We start from the raw sequence: 21,673 nt of genomic DNA, 5'->3' as shown, positions 1-21,673 counted from the left end.
CTGAGCAGTCATTCCCAACACTAATCCAGTTGAAGTTGCAGAGGAGAGAGGAGGGCCAGTGTGGGGGGTCTTGGTCAACCCCATGCTGCTACAGAGGGGCAGGGGGAAGGAGATGGTCAGAAATGTTGCGAGTGAGTCGGGGACAGCCTGGGCCGGGTCCTTCTCAGAGGACCCAGGTTCCTAGACAGGAAACCAGGTGATAAAGGGTTAAGTGTGTCCGTCCACCACCCCAAATGCTTCCTGTGTTTGAAATCCTTCAGTTTTCCCAAACCGTCTGGCCCCCAGCCAGGCGGGCATTGTCCGGGGAGTGGTTGAGGGTTGTTGGAGCGGCAGTGCAGCCTTTGTTGTGGGGCCACCTCAAAGTTTCCTCTAGTGCCCTGGCTGGGGCTGCAGAGTGCCTGCTGGGATGGGGGCGATGCGGGAGCCTCGCTCCCTCTCCCTCTTCCTGTCCCTCCTCCAGCCCTCCCAATGACCACATGACCAAGTGGGCTCGCGGCCAAGCCACAAGCTACAAAATGCAGCCACTAGAGTGAGTGAGGAGCATTCTCGCTGCTAGACTGGACAACGGGCAGCTGGAACCTCGGCCGAGCAGCCAGCCGCTTGGGAAGAGCTTGCCGCCGCCCCGAAGCCACCAAGGCCAGCTTGGCCACCTCACTCGGGAAGTAGGGGGAGGCTGCAGGCGAGGGAAGGCGACAAGTGCGTGCGGCAAGCCAGCCTGTAGCACGGCCCAGGAGCCCCGCAAGCTCTGCGCCAGCCCGCACTAGCCGTTCGCGCCTTTTTTGGCCTGCGGGCGCCCGGCTTCTCCTCCTCTCTGCTCCCTTGGCTAGGGCAGCAGCGGTGGCTAGAGTTGCAGCATGAATCTGCGGCTGTGTGTGCATGCGCTCCTGATGCTCTGGGTGTCCCTAATCGCGGTATCTGGAGGTGAGTGCGCGCCTCCTGCTCGCCCGCGCTCCCCTCGCGGTTCTCCCGGTGCCGCTGCCGTGCTCCTGGCCCTCCGTCCCACCTGTGCGCTCTCTGCCTCCTGGAGTCGGGTGCCTGCAGGGCTGGAGCAGCCACGCGCTGGCCGCGCCCGGCTACCGACTGACAGGTTGCCCCCGTCCAGGTTCCAGCCGGCTGTGGCCTCGGGCATCATCCGCTCTGCCTCGCCGCTCCTGACCGCCCCTTGCAGTACCAGGAGCTCAGGACCGTAGGAAATGCTCTCCGTGTCCCGTGCCCCAATTCCCACGTGGTGTAGGGAAGCGGGGGCGGGGCACGTCCCACTCCCCTCCGTAAATCGATGGAGGGAACTGACCTGAGCCTGGTGGTCTGGGCTCCCACGTTGAAGGTTTTCTGACCCCTAAAAGTTAGGAACCGCTGGCGGGTCCATAGGCGCAGACCACTGGGGAGGATGTGCCAAGATGTAGACGTAACACTTGTTGCATAGGCTGGAGTGCGCGGTGGGGTTGGCGGTGGGGAGCCCAGCTGTTGCTCCTTTCAGCTTACATGTGAGCAGAGGCAGTCTCCTCCTGGCCAAGGGCTGGGCCAAGTTGGACTTCTCCTCCTTTACCTAAGGTCCTGCCTGGTCCGTTTTGCTGCTCCTGCACAGAAGGCCCACAGAATCTGGACTCCATTCTTCCTTATCTTGCACAGGCCTCCCCTCTGCCTCAGGCACAGGCATGTTTCACCTTAGTCCACCTGTCTCAAGGAAACAGCACCTGACCTGACACCTCCATACAGTTTAGGGAAGGGGAGTCCTTCTGCCCCCATCTGCACCACATCTCCCACCTGGCATACTTGTCACTGGTGCTTCCTTCCCCTCCCCCAACCTGGGCTGCCTGTCTGTGTGCCAGTGTCTCCTGGGGCTGCCGGCTCCCACCTTCGGCTGCCACAGTCCTATGATCTGGCTGTCACTGATGCCTGCCTGGCACCACAGAAGGGAAGACCAAAACCAGGTGGACTAAAACCAGTGCCAGGGCTGGAGTCACAAGGAAGTGGGAGGAAAGGGGAAGTGAGGGCAGGGCAGCAAGTTTCCTAGAGGAAGGGCACAGGGCCCCACTTGGTTCCAGACCCTCCAGAGCAGGATGGCCTGCAGCCCAGGAGCCTCTGAGGGGCCTGGTGGGCCTCTACTTCTTTCTCTTTTAGGTCTCTTCCTCTCTGTTCTTGTTTTTTTTAACACTGCCTTGGCCCTGTGAGCACTGCCTGGCTTCTAAGGAAGATTCATTGGATGGGTCTGGCATCACCTGTCTTCTGCTAGCTGTTCAGTCATCTTTCACTTAGGGCCTGAGCGCTGGGTCAGCCACCTCCTTGGTAAGAAGAGAACAAGCTTTTTCCTCAGAAACTCCTATCAGGAAGGCAATGGCAGGAAGAAAGCAAAAAATATGAATGAAAGACATTACATGGCCCTGCCTTCCATAAGCCTACCATCCAGTGCAGTTGGCAAGACAAGACACCCACCTGACACCACTACTGGCATATAGTCTGAGGTGATGCTTTCAAGGAAGAAAGAGTAGGTACAGAGAGGGTATTCCAGAGGAAGCTGGGTCTGCCTGATATACATACCTGATGCTCCTCTAGAGGCCACAGGGAGACCTTTGGCCAACTGACAACCACTAGAACCTTTTAGGGGTCCAGCTATTAGGGCAATACTGGTAAAGGGGAGAGCTGGTTTCATGGAGAGAGAATGCTGTTTCTAGCCCAGATCCTGTTACTTCTTGCTTTAATTTACCCCTTTATTAGGCCATTCATCCTCATGCTCTGATTTGGGTAAATTTGTTTCCCTCACAAGAAACTTCCAAGGCTATAACTGCCTTCTCCACCTCACGACTTTTCCTGGAGCTTAGGAAGGGTACCTCTGTACAAGTGGCAACCGGCCAAGGTCCAGGTACACACATCTTGTTCTTCCTGCCTTCTGTCTTGGGTCAGAAACAGGAACCCCAGAACCACCTTGCCTTTGTCTAACTTGCATGCTTTCCCCATTTAGAGTTCCCAGTCAAAGACCTGGGCCTGGAAACCATGCTTCTTCCACAACCCACTCTGTCCTGACTTGGAATGTCCCTCCTTTTCCACCCAGCACACATATACCCCTCCACTGCCTCCTGACCCGGGATACACCTTTCTCTTCTGAGCTGGAGAACTGCTGGACTATAGCCAAGTGTCCCTTGATCGTTGTCTGAGCACCTCTTTCATTCCTTCTCCTTCTTAACCTCAGTTCAAAGCCCACAGTCACAGTGATAGTGTAGGGGCGGCCTACTGAACCCTTTCCACTCAGAGTAGGAGCATCACCACTCCAATCCTAAACCTTATGTACTAAGCACCCATGTAACCTGAGTCAGCCCTCTTGGGTGGCAAAAGACTAATTCAAGTGAAATGGAGGGACAGGCTGCCAGAGTATACTGTTTATAAGAGTGGCAAACTGGCTTGGGAAGATTGCTTAGGACTACTGGGTTGGGGTGCCGGGAAGACAAAGGAAGAGGCCTCTTCCTGGAGACACACGAAGGATCCTTGAGCAGTGGAGGGGACAGAGTTATCAGGGTCTCCACAAGAGCACTGATGTGGGCTTTTAAAGCAATCATAAGATGGGCTGGAGGACTAGAGGAAAAACAGATGTGTCATTCTTGGTGAGGCTGACATATTCCTGAAAAGTCGCATGTACCTCTTTGTGCATTGGCTGGCTTGGAATTCAGGCTGCCTGAAAATCAAACCCTGTTTACCCCTGACTGTGGTTCTCAGTGCAGAAATGCTGGAACTTCATTGCTGATGGTGTTTCAGAGAGCAATGGCTCCAGTCCCTGTAGGCTGGAGATTTTTTTGGGGGGGTTGCCCCAGCCTCCTTTAAGTAGCAAATACGTTGAAAGAAACTACTTAAGTGCACTGAGGATGGCCTTCATTTCTAAAGGGGATTCTTTGGTACAGCCAGAATCTCTTCAGTGATGAAAATCAACAACCTGTAAAAGTCCCTTTGGATTGGATTAAGCCTGGGTTTCAGGTGTCAGCTTATCTAAAGGTGAGCCAAACTCAGAATCAAAAGTAGGAAACAGGTGGGTGATGGGATCAGGGTGTAGGGGGAGATGCAGACTTCTTGTTACAAGAGCAATGAACTCACTCTATGGGGTGCAAAATATCAGGGGCTTCTTAGTGGCTGCTCTCTAGGGCTTGGCTGAGTGCTCAGTCAATGCAGGATAGTTCTCTTCAAGCTTAGAGTCTAGACATCTCCCTGGCCAGTATGAGCCACCATCTTTTTACCCTATCTTGGTTTTTTTCCTCCCCTCACTTACAGATCTTCACCCCTAGCCCTCCCTCCCTGACTGCCATCATCACGGTCCTGGGTGCTGAGCATTTGGAGATGATACCCTTGCCCCCACGTGGGCACCATGCCTTTCTTCTCCATGCCTGCTATACTCCTGGGGCCGTAGCCTGTGCTATTTCCCCATGCCTATCCCACCCTCAGTTAGTTGACAGGGATTCAAGAACCAAGGTCTCACTTACATTGTCAAGGCCCCAAAGGTCATTCCCATTTCCTGGCCACACCCTCAGCACAGTCCTTCTTGCCCTGAGTATTTCTCTAGTACTGACCCCTTATCAGCATCATTCTTATCGCCATCGGTAGGCAGGGAGAAACCTCAGGAGATCCTGAAACACAGGGGGAAAACTGAAGCAGCTGGAGTGGGGAGCTTAGTGAAAGTCCCTCCCCCATCTCCCTCCTCAGCCCAGCCCCTTTGCTGATGGCACCAAGATGGTAGCTCTGTGACAGACAGAAATGTCCTCCTGGACCCTGTTCATACCTATGGCACCAAAGTGTAAATCTAATTTATATTTTAATTCTCATTAGATGATGGATTTAAGGAAGGAGCTGACATATTAACCCACTCTGACCAGAAGCATGGAAGGGTGACTGGTAAATAGCAGAGTCATAATGAACCTGTGACTTTTCTTGGGGAAGGAGAGTGGAGGACTAGAGCGTATGTGTGTGTGGTAGCTGTGTATGTCTAGGAGGAGAACAACAGGCCCCAGAAGCCTGGGCAGGGAGGACTCAAAGGATAAAACTCAATGCTTTTGGCCTAAGAGGAGAATAAATGCCTGGAAATTGTGTGCAAGTAGAGGAAGAGTCACAGGTGCCAAGGAGCCAAGGAAGGAGCCAGAGCATGGGGATGCTGGAGGCAAGGAGGAGTGAAAGGAGGAGCTGCCAGGACTCAGGGGCTTGACTGCAGGCTAACAGCCAATAAGGGTTTATGTAGAAACTGAACTAGTGGTGGGGATTCATGGATGGATGGAAATGGGACTCGAGGTACAAGGATATAGTTGAAGGTGAATCTGATGGTGTCAAGTGAGAGAGACTGGGATTCCTGATCATAGGCCTCAGAAGCCATATTCCTGCAGGCCAGCCCCATACTAGACATTGCACGAACATCCTGCCAGTCTGCCTGTTGTCTAGCACCACCTCACCTCCTCACTCTGCCTGCTTCCAGCCTTGGCTGGGTAGCAGTCTCCATGAGGACCAACCCATGTGCCTTCTACCTCATTGCATCCAGGAACACCTAGCACCACTTGGATTCCATCACCAAGGCTTGGTCTGGTATCAGAAGGCTTCTGCTCTAAGCTGGATGTGGACTGAGGCAGATCAGGGCCCTAGAGAGCAGAAGAGAAGCCAACTGGGTTTAAAATGGAAGGAATTTACATCAGATTCACAATGGAGTGTGATCTGGGGATGAAGGAGATAGGGAATCCAGTAGGGAGGTACCAACTGCAGCAACCCAACCCCTTCCTCATGCACCAAATTGCTCCTTCAGGGAGCATTCACCCATTTATTTACTCATCCATTTATGCAATACTAGTTGATATCTAAATTTGGTTACAGGCTGAGTAGAACCCAGCATAAAGCATACATAAGAGTCAGAGGACACCCCCAGCCACAACCACAGAAAGGCCATAGGAGAAATGAGCTCCACAGATGCTTACACACTGATGAGATGCCAGGAGTGAGGTGCAAGATCTCCAGCACTCAAAAGTGGGTTACCTGTAAAGCGAAGGATGTAAGAGTACAATGACATGATGCTCCAGATTAGCTTTAAAATACTTCGGCAAATAAAAAAGAAAAGGGATAACAAAATCACACATTTCTCCACTGGATAACTTGAATCTGGGTGACGAGGACATGGAGGTGGAGACATTCATTTCACCGAAATGTTGTGTGTTTAAAATGGTTTAAGTGCATTGGTCCAAAGGAAGCTATTGCTGTTGTGCCCCAGCCAAGTAGAGGCATAATTCTCCAACTGTCACCCCCTTTTCAATGATGTTCTAAACAAAGAATGAGTTTGTGTCTGTCAGGAACACGATAGAACTGTCAAGAGGACATAGAGTCAGTCAGCTCCATAAAATTCAAGACTTGCAGAGTGGGTTTCACTTGCCCTAGGACAGTGTAAAACTTGCAAATTGTTCATCAAGGTATTATACTAAAACAAAGAAAGCTATAATGAATGCTATCTCATGGAGAGATTGTCCCCAACCATGGGCCTGTGTTCTTTGGTCTCCATTTGTGTCAGCTTTCCTGCTAACAGGCTTCTCCTTCCTACAGGGCCCCTGATGCAGCCTTCTGATGGGAAGGGGCTAAAGGAAGGCACTATCCACCACCTGGTGCAACCCAGAGGGTCAAGGAATGGACCAGGGCCCTGGCAGGGAGGTCGGAGAAAATTCCGCCGCCAGCGGCCACGCCTCTCCCATAAGGGCCCCATGCCTTTCTGAAGCAGGTACTTGAGCCTTCTGGTCAGTGGAAGGGGTCCATGGAAGGGGTTGGGGAGAGACAGCCTGGAAGCTGGGTGGCCCTGTGTTTATTACTGGCTGGAAACCTGCCCCAAGTAGTTCTGTTATCACACACACTTGTCTTACCCCCTTCAGTTTGCAGAAGAGAAGATTGAGGCTGAGAGAGGGGCTTGATACCCAGAGCTAATCTTATTCCTTAGGAGTTACATGCTGGCTACTCCCACCCTGGGGTTGGGCAGGTCGGCCTAGTTGGAAAGTTCTAGAAATCCTGGGGCGGGGGGCCTTGATGAACTGGAACATATGCCCCAGAGCATGCCTACAGGTGTGCAATGTGGATCCTCACCAAAGACGGGGAGGGGAGCAGAAAACCTTGAGGGGTAGCAGGCAGAGAATTGGAAGAGAGTTGCTTAAGCATGGGGAAGAGAGAAAATCAAAGGCAGCAGCAGAGAGAGCAGGGCCTATGCCTGTCCCCAAGGCCTGGCCTAATGTCTCCCTCTGTAGCCAGGACAGGGTGACACCAACTCAGGGGCCTTTGGCTTTAGGTTCAAGATTGTGGAGAGGGGACAAAATGAAGGCTGTCTGTTCTTTCTTGGATGGTTTCTTCGACTTAGGATATGTCAATGACTTCTCTTTGATCATTTTTGTCTCTTTAGGACTAAAGGGACCCTCAAGTGCCCACCTCCTGCACTTCTCTCTACTCCATAGATGAGTCTGCTTCTCTGGAGCCCTCACATCCATTCGCCTCTCATCCTACACCCATCATAGCTGCTGATGGTCCCAGCTCTTTTCGCCTCACCCCTAGCCTCTCTCAACGGTGTGGTCCTGCCTCTAGTTCAATGATTCCATTTCTCTCCCAAGGATCCATTCAGTCACTCTTCCTGGCCCTTCCCTGGACTGCCTTTGGAGACTAAGAACTGGAGACCCCAGCCCTTCTACTGCTCTACTCTCCACCTCTCCCACCTAATACCAAAACCCTTCACCCAGCCATCCCTTTCTCAGGTTTTCCCTGGGAGCTATATAGAAACACTCCCTTCTTCGATGGGCTCTAGCGGATCCCAGATTTTTGTACCAGTTGGACTCTTCAGCTGGCATCCAGAGAGGAGTGCAAAGATGAGCAATGAGAGACTAGTTAGAGGCCAGGGCTATTGGGAATGCAAACAAGTTACCTTGAGGGACATTAGAGTTTGGGGTTGACAGTCTGACAGGGAAGGGATGAAGCATTAGAAAAGAGGAAGAATAGCTATGTGGCTTCTTCTTCATTCCCATGTTTGTTCTGGTTAAGGAAGAGGTGAAGGAGAGGAGCCATGAAATACTTTCTCACTTCTGTCACTTTACTGTGTCTTCTAACACTCCCCCCAGTCTCCCTTCTCCTAGTTTACTCTGCCCCCTTCCCCTGGTAGTTCAAGCTTTATCTCAGGAAGGGAGGACACTGGGTCTGAGGTGGCTCTATACCCTCCTATACGGAAAAGCCAAGCAGGAGTAGTGTTTTTTGCCAAGAATCACTAATTATCAGAGCCAAAAGGAACTTTGGAGATGACTTAGGCTCTCCATTCTTATGACAACTCCTGCAAAAACAGAGGCCTAGAGAGGGATAGTGACCTGTCCAGGGTTACTGCAGAGCTGGAATGAGGACCCAGTTCTCCCAATTCCAACTTGATGATGTCCTCTTCCATTCTGATGTCTTTTCAAAATACATTAAGTGACTTCTCTTGGGTTCGAGACTAGGAGCAGCTGAGAGGGGAGAGACAAGCGGGCCGTGAATTGCCCAGGGGTGAGAATGGCATGGGGAAGAAGCTGCTCCTGCCTCCCTGGCCTGCCCCTGCCGGTCAATTCCCCAACCTAGGCTGAAAAGTTCCTTAACTGGCCAGCTGATTCCATTCCTTCAACTCTCTTAGACTCCTGGTATTTTCATAGGGGCAGCTAGGCACCAAGACTGCAATTCCAACCCCAACACTTGTTCTCAGGAGCCCAGAGGTGGCCTTAAGTAATTGGATTCAATAGCCTTTACTTCATGTTGACTGGACCTTCTCTCCCAATGGCCTCTCCATGAGGGAGGGGAAGGAGGTGAAGAAGAAGGAAAGGAGAAAGAAAAGGAAGGAAGGAAGGAAGGAAGGAAGGAAGGAAGGAAGGAAGGAAGGAAGGAAATAAGGATGGAAAAGAGGGAGAGAAGGAAAGGAAGGAAGAAGAAAAGGAGGAAAGATGGGAGGAAGTATAGGTCGAGCAGGCTTCCTTCTCAGAGGCTTCCCAGGAGGGAGAAAATGAGAGACAAGAGCCTGAAGGTCACTTATGTTTGTGTGGTGGTAGGGGGAGTCAGGGTCTCTCCATTCCCACAGTAACCCCAAGGTTACCTACCTGCCTCTCCCCCTTATTTCTGCTGCTACTAATGCTGCTGCTGCTGCTGTTTCAAGGCCTGCCCTAGGGAACTGGGCTGGGCACTCATCCCTTCCCCCATCCCTCGGGCTCAGAGTTGGGGCTGGCCAGTGTCCAGAAAGCCTCTTCTGCCACTGATACCCCTACAAGAGGCCTACCTTTCTCCCCTCCTCTTCTCTGCACCTCCTGCCTCATCAGCTGCCCAGCCTGGCGGGGAAGAGAGGAAAAGGGGACAGCACAGGGCAACAGAGGGCAGTGCAGGACTGGAAGGCTGTCTTATTTAAAGTGGTTGTGTATGATTCTTATACTAATTTATACAATATTAAAGGCCCTTTTCATTAAGAAATTGTCCTTTTTCCAAAATTGTGTTCACTACATTTATAAAGATTGTTCTGTGTAAATATGTCTTTATAATAAAGAGTTAAAGCTGGTAATTTGCCCTTATTCTTGGAGGTCATATACAGGAGGGATGTTCTTGTCCCCTGAGGTTCATGGTTGTCTCCATGCCCACAATATTGCATGTGTAAGGGAATAAGCTTGCATTCTAAATGGGTTCCAGGTCAAATCACCACAAACCAATTTGCCACAAACTCCCAAAAAGAATCTCCATGCTTAATGACCTGTTCACACAAAATTCAGTGCACTTTTAACCTTTGGCATCTATTTGGGTGTCCTAATTTTTTTTGTAGTGTCATTTAAAAGATTTTTAGAAAGCAATTTATTTAAGAATATTCTGGTTAAAAGTGAGATTTCTAATAAAAATTGTTTTATATCCTTGGTGGGTGTCTTCTCATTTTATTTACTTTTGAACACTTTGAGGACTTTTTAGCTGCCAGTTTGCCTTTCTTGAAAAATGTTATTTTTCCTGAAATAAATACATTTAATAATGACTTTGTATGTATCATTTTATGTTTCATAAGTACAGTTGCTTGATGAATGAGATAACCTGAAAAATAAAATGCAAAGAGTTCAATACAATTCTGTCCAATCTGTCTCACTTACTCTTGCTTGTTGTCAAAATGCCAATACCTTGCAGAACAGTAAGGAACAATGGGTACATGCTAATTTGGTTAATCAACTCATTAGGTGTGCATGGGCATACATTATGCAAAGTAAAACCCAGCAAGTAGTTGAGGGCGATCAAAAAGGTGCATTCAATAAATCTTGTGGGAAATTCTACAGATTTGACAAATATTTAGTGCTAGAAATATACAATTTTAAGAGGTCTTCAGACAAACTTGCTAAAAAGTCATAAAACTGCTCAATAGGAGATAGAATAGAAAAAGTCATCCACAAGCATACATAACGATCTCATCATAGACAAAATGTTACAGATTGTGACAGAGTAATTTAAAAATATGACATTATGTTGGAAGTGCCTCCTAAGAAAATTGGTACAAAATGCCTTCTTTCAAAATTACTACTTTGACTTTTAGGCAAACTGGTTGTCAGAGTCATTGGTTTTAGGCAAGGAGTTTTTGGGTGGGCTAGCTTTATGCTGGTTCATCTGTTACCTCCCTAATTACACCCCAAACTCTAATTTTACATGAAACCAAGGAAAAGGGGGGGCAGTAGCAGGGCAGGGCAACTTAATACTGACCCATAAGTGTGTAGCTCTTTAGCAGTTTATAGAGCTCTTTAAAAAATATCAACTCATTTTATCACCCTAATAATTGGGCAACACAGACCACTATACCCATTTAACAAATGAGAAAACAGGCTCAGATAAGTGAAACAATTTGTCCAGAGGTTCACAGCCAGTAAGAAAATCTAGAATCTGGACTTTGAATTCTAGAATGCAAACTCTTTCTATGGTACTATAGAAGGTCCCCTAATTAGAGAGTAGACTTAAGTACAAAGTATGTTTGGTGTTTTTAGTAAATGCAATAGAAATGGATGTCATGGTGTGGACTGGTGGGATTAGAGAAAGGCTAATTGAAGCTGACCAACTAACAATGGCTCCTGAAGGCCCAATTGAATTTGGGTAAGTTGGCAGGAGGATGCTGGGCAGTGGAGGTGTGAACATGAAGCAGGAGAAACCACCTGGGTCCTCCGGGCACATGTAGTCAACTGAATGCTAGTGGGTAGCTGAAAGTGTGAACTCCTAGGGTGGGGAGGAGGAGAAGGAGAGCTGGTGTCTTTCTCAGAAGATAATTCAACATCAACCAAAAGAAAGCAGGACATGTGGGTTGCCACCCTTTGGTGATAATTTGATTTACCAACCACAATAGAATCAGAGTATGAAGTTGGTTTTGAAAATGCAGAGGAAAAAAAGGGGTTCACTTAACTGTTTCTGGACCATAAGTCCTGAACCTAGATGTTGTAGAAGGGGAGGGGACAAAGAACCTGAAAAACAACTGTGCTTCAAATCCATCTGAAACGACAGAGATTAGGGAGGCAAACAGACTCAAACCACACGTGGTTTTTCAGGCCCCCAGGTGTGGTATAAAATGAGCCATAGCCGCTTTGAAGCCTAACATTTCAGACTCTCCCACAATCCCTGGCTGACTTAGTACCCATAATTGGGCCTGGGCTCCTCTGCCACTGAGGGAACTATAGGACCTGGCTCAAGTGGTGTTTATATAATTCTAAAATATTCAGTCCCAAAGCTTAACTGAAATTTCTCAGTCCAAAGTTTCTTTCTGACCAGAGTGAGCCTGTGCCAGCTAACTGACAAAGTGAAGACAGAGAAGATGACTACATTCTGCTCCTGGCCATAGAAGGGGCTGCTTACCAAGCCAGAATTTCTCTGGGACCCCCAAATGGAGGGCCTCAACTGGGTTCCTTTGAAAAGTCAGTTTTTCCTTTGAACTGGCCAATGCTCAGAGAGGTAGCTGAGCAAGGGACTTCCCTTGCTGCTATCTTGGACTTTAGCCAAAGGCCAGAACTGCATCTCCAGAATATTTCCTTGAATGCTAAAATCAGGAGTCAGCAAACTTTTTCTGTGAAGAACCAGATAGTAAGGATTTTCAACTTTGTGGGCCTTTCGGTCTCTGTCCCAACTACCCTGGTCAGCCGTTGTCGTACAAAAGCAGCCATAGACAAAGAGTAAATGGATGTGGCTGTGTTCCAACAAAACTTTATTTATAAAAACAGGTGGCAGACTACAGTTTGCTGAACCTTGTCTCACAGGAAGCATCATCAAGCCCTTGATTCAGCCCTTGGACCCTTGCCTGGGGCCCAAAGGGAAGACTTACATTCTTCGGTAAGGTCTAGAATTAAGGGAATTTAATAAATTGGTTATGAATTGACCTCTATGCATGCTATCTGATAATAATTATAATAAAGGACTTTAGATGGAAGGGGAAGCTGGGTCAGATCAGGGTTCAAATCCTGATGCCACGATTTACTTATCTGTGATACCTGAAAGCCAGCATCTTGATCACAATGAGCCTTGTTTCTGCATTGGGCAGGATATTCTGCCTACTTTTCAGCGCTATGGTTAGGCTTGAATGTAATGATGCAGGTAAAGTGTTGGGCATGGTGCCTGGACCATGGTATGAGCTTACTAGTGGGAGCTAATATTATCTCTGCTAAATCTCACTCTAACCCTGAGAAGAGGACAGGACAGCCATCATTATTCCCAATTTATAGATGAGTAAATAGGCTCAAGGCGGTCAAGTTGCTTGTTCAGATTCATAAAGCTGCTAATTGGTGAGTCAAACCTCAAACCTGGATCTGTCCTCAATTTGGGTTGGTTTGCCTTGCTCCCAGAGCTAGGGGTCTGCTTCTATGCCCTGAGTGTGCCTCAGCCACTGGAAACTTCCAATGTCCTAGACAATTCATAAAGCCTCCCTAGGGACAGATCAGATCCTCAGCCTTCCTTTTTTGTGGCAGTATTAGCTTGGGCAGAACCTGGGCTGGGATTGTAAAGCCAGATACTTCCTCCAGGAGACCTGCCTGGTTCTTGGGCTCCTTTCTACACAAACCAGGGGCCCAGAAGCCTGAGTTCCAGTCTGCTTCTTCCCAGGGATTGCAGGGTGGCTTGGCAAAATCTCTCTTTGGGCCTTTCTGGGCCTTAGCCTCCTCAGCAGCCCAGGCTACTTTGAAAGTCTGATGTGTGTGTGTGTGTGTGTGTGTGTGTGTGTGTGTAGTATCTGCTCATGATTATGGCTTTGTTGGGATCCCAGCAAACAGTGAGGATGTTTCAGGCCACCCTCCAGAGAGAATCAGTGCTCTGGGAGAAGAAATAGGTGTATGGCAGAAAATGGGGACCTCAGCCAGTGAGGAAAGCCACCCCAGGATATGTGCGTCTGCACAAGCTTCCCTTAGCCCCAAAGGTTGTTGGAATCTCCATTTAGTACTTCCACCATTGTGCAAACCAAATGCTTTCTGATATTTCCTAGGTGTTAAAGAACTGGCAGGCTGCTTGTGAGCCAGCTGAGTGGCCTGAAACTAGTTTAACACTCTGGATCCTAAACTCATCTTGGCCTTTAACTGGCTGTGAGACCCTCAGCAGGTCAGTTCATCTTTTGGGGTTGTCCAAGTACCCCCACATATTTTCATAGAACAATATTCTTTGCTCTCCTTACCTCAGACGTATTGTATCCTTGAAAATTAGAGCTAGCAAGAGCCTGGGAAGTCATTTAGTCCTCTGAGCTCATTCATTTTTATAAATGAAGGAAGTAGAATTCAGAAAGGTTAAATGGCAACTTAAAGGGACATAGCTAGATGATATTAGCAAACTTGTAGGGAGCACTTTCTATGTGCTAACCACTGTTCCAAGCACATTGCCTGTCCTGACTTCCTCAGTCCCCATCATAACTCCATTTTGTAGCTGAGAAAACTGACGCATAGAGAGGCTAAGTTCATCTGAGGATCTTCTGCAGTATGTGAAAATGAAATGAGAGGACCAAAGTGACATTGCTTTAAAGGAAGATAAAAGCACTGTTGAAATGCCAAGCAGTCACTCAAGGGCTGCGGTCACCTCTTGGCTGTGGGGAGAGCTTCATTCTGACACTCTTAGTCTCAAGACGGCAGAAATACTTGTGTCTCTGACTCTCTCCCCAGGGTGGGGACAGGGGCTGGTGAGGTTTCATCCCCCTGCCTCTAGGCTCCCAAACTTTTCTCACAGCCTAGAGTTCCTCTCACCTCCTTCAGGAGCTCCCGACTCTTCAGGTGTGAAGGAAGTGTTAAGATAAGGGAAGATAAAGCAGGGAGGGAAGAGATACCACAGGGATAGAATTGGGTGGGGTCTCAGGAAAAAGGGCTCACTGCTCAGCCTTTTCCACCTCTATCCCCTCAAAGATCTCAGATGCTGCTTTCCCCGGGAGTCCAATCAGATTCCCTTCCTTCCCCACTCCAAGGTGACTCTGGGCTACCCCACAGTTCAGCTCCACGACCTTCTCCATCTTCATTCCCACCCCAAATTGACTGTCAAGTTTCAGGTCTCATGCCTTGTGAAGTCACCTCCCCTCAATCTATGCTAACATTTTCAGAAACCAAGCATAAGAAAAGCCCACTTAGCCTGCCCCTACTTAAGAACTGATTCAAAATAATTCCCTGGACGATCAGCTAAAAAACACCTACCCTGGGTAGGATACCACATAAGAAGCAGTGGAGAAGTCTTGCTCCATGCCTGGCCTACGGAATGCTCAAGAGAAAGGTGTGTGGTAAGGGTGTGATAGCCCTTTATGCCTGTGGCTGCCACAGTGCCCTCTCTTCAGTCCTGAATGATTTCCTGGCCCCAGGAGAAGTCGAGGAAGTGAATAGCTTTCAAGAAGCAGAAGCTGGGACGATCTCAACCTAAGTCACCCAAAACCCATTTCCTGGACCCTCTAGATCCTCTGGTCTCCCCAGACTTCCCTTCCCTGGCTCTCTGCCTCCCCAAATGCTCCTGAGGCAAGATAGATAATTCGGGGACACAACTCCCTCCTCCAGGATATGGCTCCTGAAATTTTTTTTTCTTTCCTTTGAGCTCCTCCTGTTTTAGCCTAGGTGAGGAGATCTTATGGTAAGGCTAATTATAATATCATTGTAATCTCATCTGCATTACAAATCCTGCAGCTTCCATCAAGCACTTGATGGCACAACAGTTTCAGGAACATTATATAAGAAAGAAAGAGTGGGAAACCAAGCTCCCAGCCTAATGGGAGGAGACAACAGTCTACATCAGTATCACATTTCTGGGCCTTGACCCCAAGAAGAACAAAAGCCCATAATTGATTCATCCTCCCATGACTCACACACTCCCCCCCTCACCTGCACTCTCCTCTTGAATGTGTACTTTCATTTAATAAACCTTGCACTTTCCAGCTTGCTGTCCGTCTTGTCATGCCTTGAATTCTTTTTCTAGGCTTAAGACAAGAATCTGGTCACTGGAGCTCTGAGCTTTATGTCAACACTCCAGGTCCTCCAAGTGCCAGCTAGGGCTACTCCAACCCTCATAAAGCTGTCAATGATGCTCCTCCAACCCTGAAGATCACCAGCAGGCGATGCCTGGATAGGATCCCAGGCTTGTTTCCCTGCAATTCTGTGTGCCTGCCAGCATACACTTTCTTGTAACCACGATGGAAGTGACAATGTCCACAGTAATGATCATACCTTTCAACACAGGATCTGGAGACAAAAAAATCCTGACTCCTCCAAGTACCAAGCCTGAAGTGCTCACTTCACCTTTCTGGGCCTCAGTTTTATTGTTTCCAAAATGGAATTAATAATCCCTAGCTTCCTCACAGATTTATAGTGAGGCATAAGTGGTTTCTGAAGTTAAAATGTTTGGATGCATGTATGAAAAAGGGAGAAAAATGCCTACCTCAAAGGGTGTCCAGTTTGCATGTGAAAGTCCTTTGTCATCTGAAAAAGACTATAGAAATTCATTTCTAAACATTCAAGAAATGCGTACTGAGTGCCTACTATGTGCTACTATGTATTCCTTATAACCGTGTAGAGAAACCAAATGTTATTCGAAAATCACAAAGCATCGTCTGACTGGCACTGTGGTAAGGGCTCTAGGAAGTTCATTTTAGAGAGAGCCCAAGATCTAGTTTACCAAGGGGGTCAGAGAAGCTTTCTTAAGTGGGAGCTGAGACCTCAAGGTGAGTAGATTTTAAACAGGAAAAGGAAAGTCCTGGCCGAGGGAGCATAGGGCTTGAGTTCAAGCACTAAGGATATAGGGAACAGATGTCATTTAAACCCACTTTACAGACAGGAAGCAGGCCCCAGAGGGCTATACTTGCAGAATGAGAGATTCTGTTCAACTCCTATGTGCTGGCTGATTCCCTTCCAGGGTCTCCCTTGACGGGGCAGAACTAGAGCAGGGCTCTCTATGGTAACTAAGACATCCTCTCCTGATAACCTGCCCAATAATCTCTCGATTTCACCAGCTGGCAGGCTTGGGCTGAGCCCCCTGCCTCCACAGAAGTGGGGTGCCCCTAGGCCAGCCAACCTGGTCAGGTACTTTGAAATCTTAAAATTTCCATTTTCCTTGTACTCTGCCTTCCTTTCTCCTCCAGGCCTTTTAGTCTTTGGGTGAAATTTAGTGTGGTGTGAGAAGCTGTCCTCTGCTGGCAGAGCCTGGGAACTGCAGGGAGTTCTTACTGCCTGTGAAAGCCCAGGACTGAACCACTGAAGGGAAGCTCCTAAAATCATCTCATGTGTCTTATTCCATAGGTGTGAGGAAGAGCAAAGACCAGAATGTGTGTGGAGGGACATCGATAGGAGTTAGTCAAAATAGACTCTTTTAGTTGTTTCAGTTGAGGGATTCTGAGTCCGTGAATGATTTCGTGGGTGTGAGGGTATGTCCCATGCATGAATTGAGAAGGGATAAGGGTGCGTCTCCAGGTCATGGATATAGATGGGCTCTGTATGTGTGAACACTGACTAGGCAAGTATGTGCATTTCTATTGTATTAAGTCTGTGTGCATACTAAGTGCTCGTGCATGGTATGTGGGTGGGGGAGGAAGAGAAGTTGCCACCCAAGGGTTCCTAGTGTGATGTTCTCTAGCTTGTGGCTGCAAAGGGAAGCAATTGGTTCGCTGAGTCCAGGCCAGGCTCTGTCTGTGCCCATACAAGATGGTCCCAAGTTGTCTGGCTCCCAAGGAACACTTTTTTATTCCACCAGTCTTGAGAAAATCTGATTTCTACATTTTCTCATGGCAGGGGCCTAAAGGAATTTTCCCACTACAGCTGAGGCTCAATCCAGGGTTGCTCCTTTCCTCTGTGTGTTAGTAGCTCCTTCCTGGGTGTTTCTGGCCAGCAAATATTCTGATTAGTAGTTGGTGCCCACACCATGCTGGTTAAAGATTTTTAATGTCACCCCTGTTCATCTCCCACACTCTCAGGTAATATATATATTCTAACCTTGAGCTTCAGAAGACCATGAGTTTAGGGTATTGTTCTTGTTCTCAAGCCTAACAAAAAGTTTTTTTTAACATCCCTTCTTCATCACCTCTTCAAATGACATGAAAGCACTAGTCTACCTTACTAGTCTCAGCAAACAAAATCCTTTGTCCAGGCCATCAGCCATCAGATAAATATTTGAGCCATTAAGTTGGGAGCAGAAAAGTCAGAATGGAGTCTAATGACTCCCTTGAACTTTCTCCCAAAGCCTAGCTTTCTGAGTAAGTTCAGAAGGATGGAACTGCTGGTGAATTCAAGTTAAGGTTAAAGTAAGTGCTCAAGAGCAGGTCTAACCTTGTCCTTTGCCCATGGGTGGGGCAAACCAGTCACACCCAAAGCATTTCTAGGAAAGACCCTCTTCTGCTCCCTGGCCTTGGGGCTCAGCTCCTTCTTGAAAAAATGCAAAGAGCAGAGAGCTGCTTTCCACAGGTCACTGCAGGGAAGGGCTACTCTTCTGCTCACTTAAAGACTTGCTCCTTCCAATTGCTGTCCTACACATAAGTTGACCCTGAGGACTGTGAGGTAGTGTGATAGAGGGGAAACTTTCATCTCACTTCTGCCACTTGGTAGCTGTGTCACTTTTCCCCTTTGAGCTTCACCTCCCTTATCTATAATATGAGATGATCGTTGTACTTGCATTGTCTTGAAGCTCAATTAAGACACTGAATTAGAAAAACTCTGAAAAGGAAACTATTGCTGGAAGCATGCAAGGGGTGAGTGCAAAGCTCTAAGATGCTCCCATCAGCAAGCTCTCCAGCAGGACAGTCTCACCCTTCCCAGAATCTTTTTTATATCCTCAGAGTGTTCAGGAAGACTTATAACTAACAGTCATATAGAATCCCAGGGTTGAGCCATCATTAGATAATGCAAGCTAATGTTTATTGAGCACTTATTATATGCTAGATAATAGTCTAAGTGCTTTTTATATACTCATTTAATCCTCACAATAATCTCACGAAGTAGAAACTCTTATCTCCCCTATTTTACAGACAAGAAAACCAAAAGTCAATAAACTTAGATTGTCAAAAGTCGCATAGCTATTCTATTGGGCCAAGATTTGAAACCTGGCAGTCTGGCTCTAGAACCTGTGCTTTTAGTCATTGTGCACTACAATCTCTATACGATTTGCGCTGAGCAGGTTTTTTGGTCTCTGTGCATACCATCAATGATGGGGAGCTCATTAGTTCCCAGAGTAGCCTGTTTTGACTTCACACAGCAGTGGCTGCTAGAATCTTCTCATACGTCTGGCCAAAGTTTTGGTTATCCAGACCACACAAAAATTCTGATTCCCTGAAGACCCAAGCAGGGGGTAGGCTCAAAACAGGAGACTACAGAAAGCAAACATTGTCCCTTTGCTTTCCCCTCACACACAGACTCCTTGATCCCATTCCCTTTAACATGCTAACACTTTCTCCTCAAATGGAGATTGAAGCAGGAAGTAAGATGGTTCCTCCCACCTCACTATTTCTCTTTCAACTGAGGAGAGTGAGTGAGCAGGTGATCCCATGGTTAGAGCCTAGTGCATTGTGTATGAACTCATTGTATTAATAGGTCCTCAATAAATGCTGAATGAATGACTGAATGAATTGATGGACAAGTGAATGAAGGGCAGGCTCACAGCCTCTTTACCTGGCATCTTCGTTCTCTTGGAGGAGATAATATTTTGCATCATGCTTTAAGATCCTTAAAGCAGCACTTCCATAGTAACAAAGCATAGCTTTGCCACTCTACAGGGCCTGATTCTTTCCTGTCACACTGACTCTGAGTTCGCTCTAGAAAAGATACTAAACTACCTTGAGTGTCCAAGGAGTAGGTCACACTATCCATTGGGAGGCCTGTGGAATGTGCACCGCCTTAGGCAGATCCCCCAGCACACATCTCTTCAGGGAAGTTCCCAGGCTGATTGACTTTGCTGGGGTTTCCATGGTAACAACACAAGGCTAATGGGTTGCCAGGGAGATGGTGTGCTACTGCTAAGATTGCACAAGATGGGACCACACACAAGGCCGCTGAGTTGAAAATATGTTAATAACACCTTTCTGAGTCTCCATGGCAACAACACTCAAGCACTGGGTAGGCTTTTTCCCAAATACAGATTACCTACTCTCCACGCTCAACAAGAATGCCCTGGAAGGTGGGCTACTGGTCCAGTGTCCTGGGAACTTGGCCCCTGCCATTGCCTCTGTAGAGGAAGAGCCAGACAGGGCTTGTTTCCCCTCTGAGATCCCCTTTCAGTCCCAGGCTCTCTCACTATACTGCTCCTTGAGGCATTTGGCTGAAGCAGTCTGTGTTTGAGCAGTTGGGAATGTCAGGTGGAAGGGCTGGGGTAGAAAGAGGGCTCAGGCTACTTGACATGGGAGAAAATGAAGTTTGGGCAAATTTCTGGTCAGGAACATCTTTTGCTGTGGCTTCTCCTAGGTCATGAGGCTCATGCACTCTGGGGCTGAGGAAGCGGCCAAGGAACCATCTTCCACTAGCAAAGCCAGGAGCATGGGGCCAGAGTTTTCAAACTGCTTTTAAAGCTGTGGCACATATGATGTCCATTGAAGGAGGATTAGAGGCCCAGAGCCTCACTCATTCAGTCTTATCCCTCCTCCCAACACAGTGTCCCCCAAAGCACCTAGGCTTCTGTGGAACATAATCTGGCAAAACCTCTTGCCTAGCCCAGTCCCTCATGGTCCATATGGAGAGGCTAACTGGCAATCAGAGGGCGGATAACTTTCCCAAGGTCCCATAGCCAGTTATTAGTATAGTCAGGACTAAAATAAACCCCAGGTAGAGCCACTCCCAATAAACCAGAGTGTTATAAACTTCTGGGTGACCTCAAACGTGGGGTCTTTGAATTCTGAAAGACAGCTCCGACTTCTGTTATAATAAGGATCTGGAGAGGAGAGAAGGTTCCATTGTGCAGGCAGGCAAAAATGTTTAGAATGGAGCTTCCAGATTGACATTTTTGAACACTTACTATGTGTTAGACATTTTGCTAGAACATGTTTTCTGTGCTAGATTTCATCTTATTTTTTCTTTATAACAAGCTATTTAGATAGGCATGATTATCTTGATTTAGCAGATGAGAAACCAGAAGCTTCAGGGGTTGACTGAACCCTGAGTCTATTACACATTCAGCATCTCTTCAGCAGGGATGCCTGTGGACTAGCCCCAGAGAGGATTCTTGGATGAATGCTGACCAATGGCCTATCTCTGGTGACATTGAGCTAAGGCAGATGGATGCATTCAAAACATTAGAGACACCTTATCCCCTGCCACCCCACTCCCCACAACTAATATCCACATCTAACTCTGCCCCTTCCAGGGTGACTGCAGGGGACATCCAATATTAAAGGCTGAGCATGTGTTATTTCTTCACAACCTCACACAGCTGCTGACTGCAACAGGCAGAACATCTTGTGAGCTGGAATGGGGGAGGTGATTCCTAGTTTGCACAGAAACTCAGGCACAGGTGTTATGAATACCAAGTTTGTTAAGTGGAAGGTTTGGGGCAGCAGAAGGCAAAGTTTCCTCACCCGTTGGTGGGCCTGGTGGGTATGGCCCTTCTTTGGCTGCCCCAGGAACTGCCAAGTGTGGGGGCTGCTGCCAGAAACTTTCCTGGGACTTTACTGTGCCTTGAAGGGCACTGAGCTCTCACAGGTTCCACCTCTCCCCCTAGATACCTGTACCCTCCTTTGGACTCCATCTCTCCTATAAGATCACTTTCCTTCCAACCCTTCCTGCCTCACACCTTTCCACTATTGCATGACTCCCTTCCATCATTGGATGCTTGTTTGCATTTGCCCTTGCTGCAGTAGGGAGTACACTGGACCAGGAGTCATAACATTGACTCTGGGTCCCAGCTCTGTGACTCATTGATGGTGTGTTCCTTGGCAAGTTACTTGACATCTCTGAACCTTAGCTTCCCTCTCTGGAAACTGGGCTGTGGTGAGAATCAAACAAGATCCCAGCTACAGGTGTCCAGTTCTTTAGGAGATAGTCTCTGAAGCACTAGCCTGGGTTTGGATTAGACTTAGGTTTGATCCCTCTTTAGTTCCCCCATAGCCCTCTCACTGCCTCCCTATTGGCCCCATCACACCACAGAGTGACTGTTTGCTAGTTGTTCTCACTTTCTAGACAGTGAACTCTGACTGCAGGGACAGGCTTGAATGGGTTTGAATCAACTCCTTTACACTCTGCTTAGAACTCTTGCCTTAACTGTATGACAGTCCTTTCTCAGC

General features: G+C 47.9%; 1 protein-coding gene across 1 annotated transcript; it reads left to right on the top strand.

Moving 5' to 3' along the window:
• Positions 1-437: 437 nt before the first annotated feature.
• On the top strand, positions 438-9,538 carry APLN (apelin). The gene is made up of 3 exons (XM_016152757.2): positions 438-921; positions 6,550-6,721; positions 7,388-9,538. The coding sequence occupies exons 1-2, from the start codon at positions 855-857 to the stop codon at positions 6,714-6,716; spliced, it is 234 nt and encodes a 77-aa protein (XP_016008243.1). The 5' UTR covers positions 438-854; the 3' UTR covers positions 6,717-6,721; positions 7,388-9,538.
• Positions 9,539-21,673: the final 12,135 nt, after the last annotated feature.

This window comes from Rousettus aegyptiacus, unplaced genomic scaffold, assembly GCF_014176215.1.
Source record: "Rousettus aegyptiacus isolate mRouAeg1 unplaced genomic scaffold, mRouAeg1.p scaffold_m13_p_9, whole genome shotgun sequence".
Lineage (NCBI taxonomy): Eukaryota > Metazoa > Chordata > Mammalia > Chiroptera > Pteropodidae > Rousettus > Rousettus aegyptiacus.
Note: the sequence above shows the minus strand (reverse complement) of the source record. Positions and strands in the feature narration are given on the sequence as shown.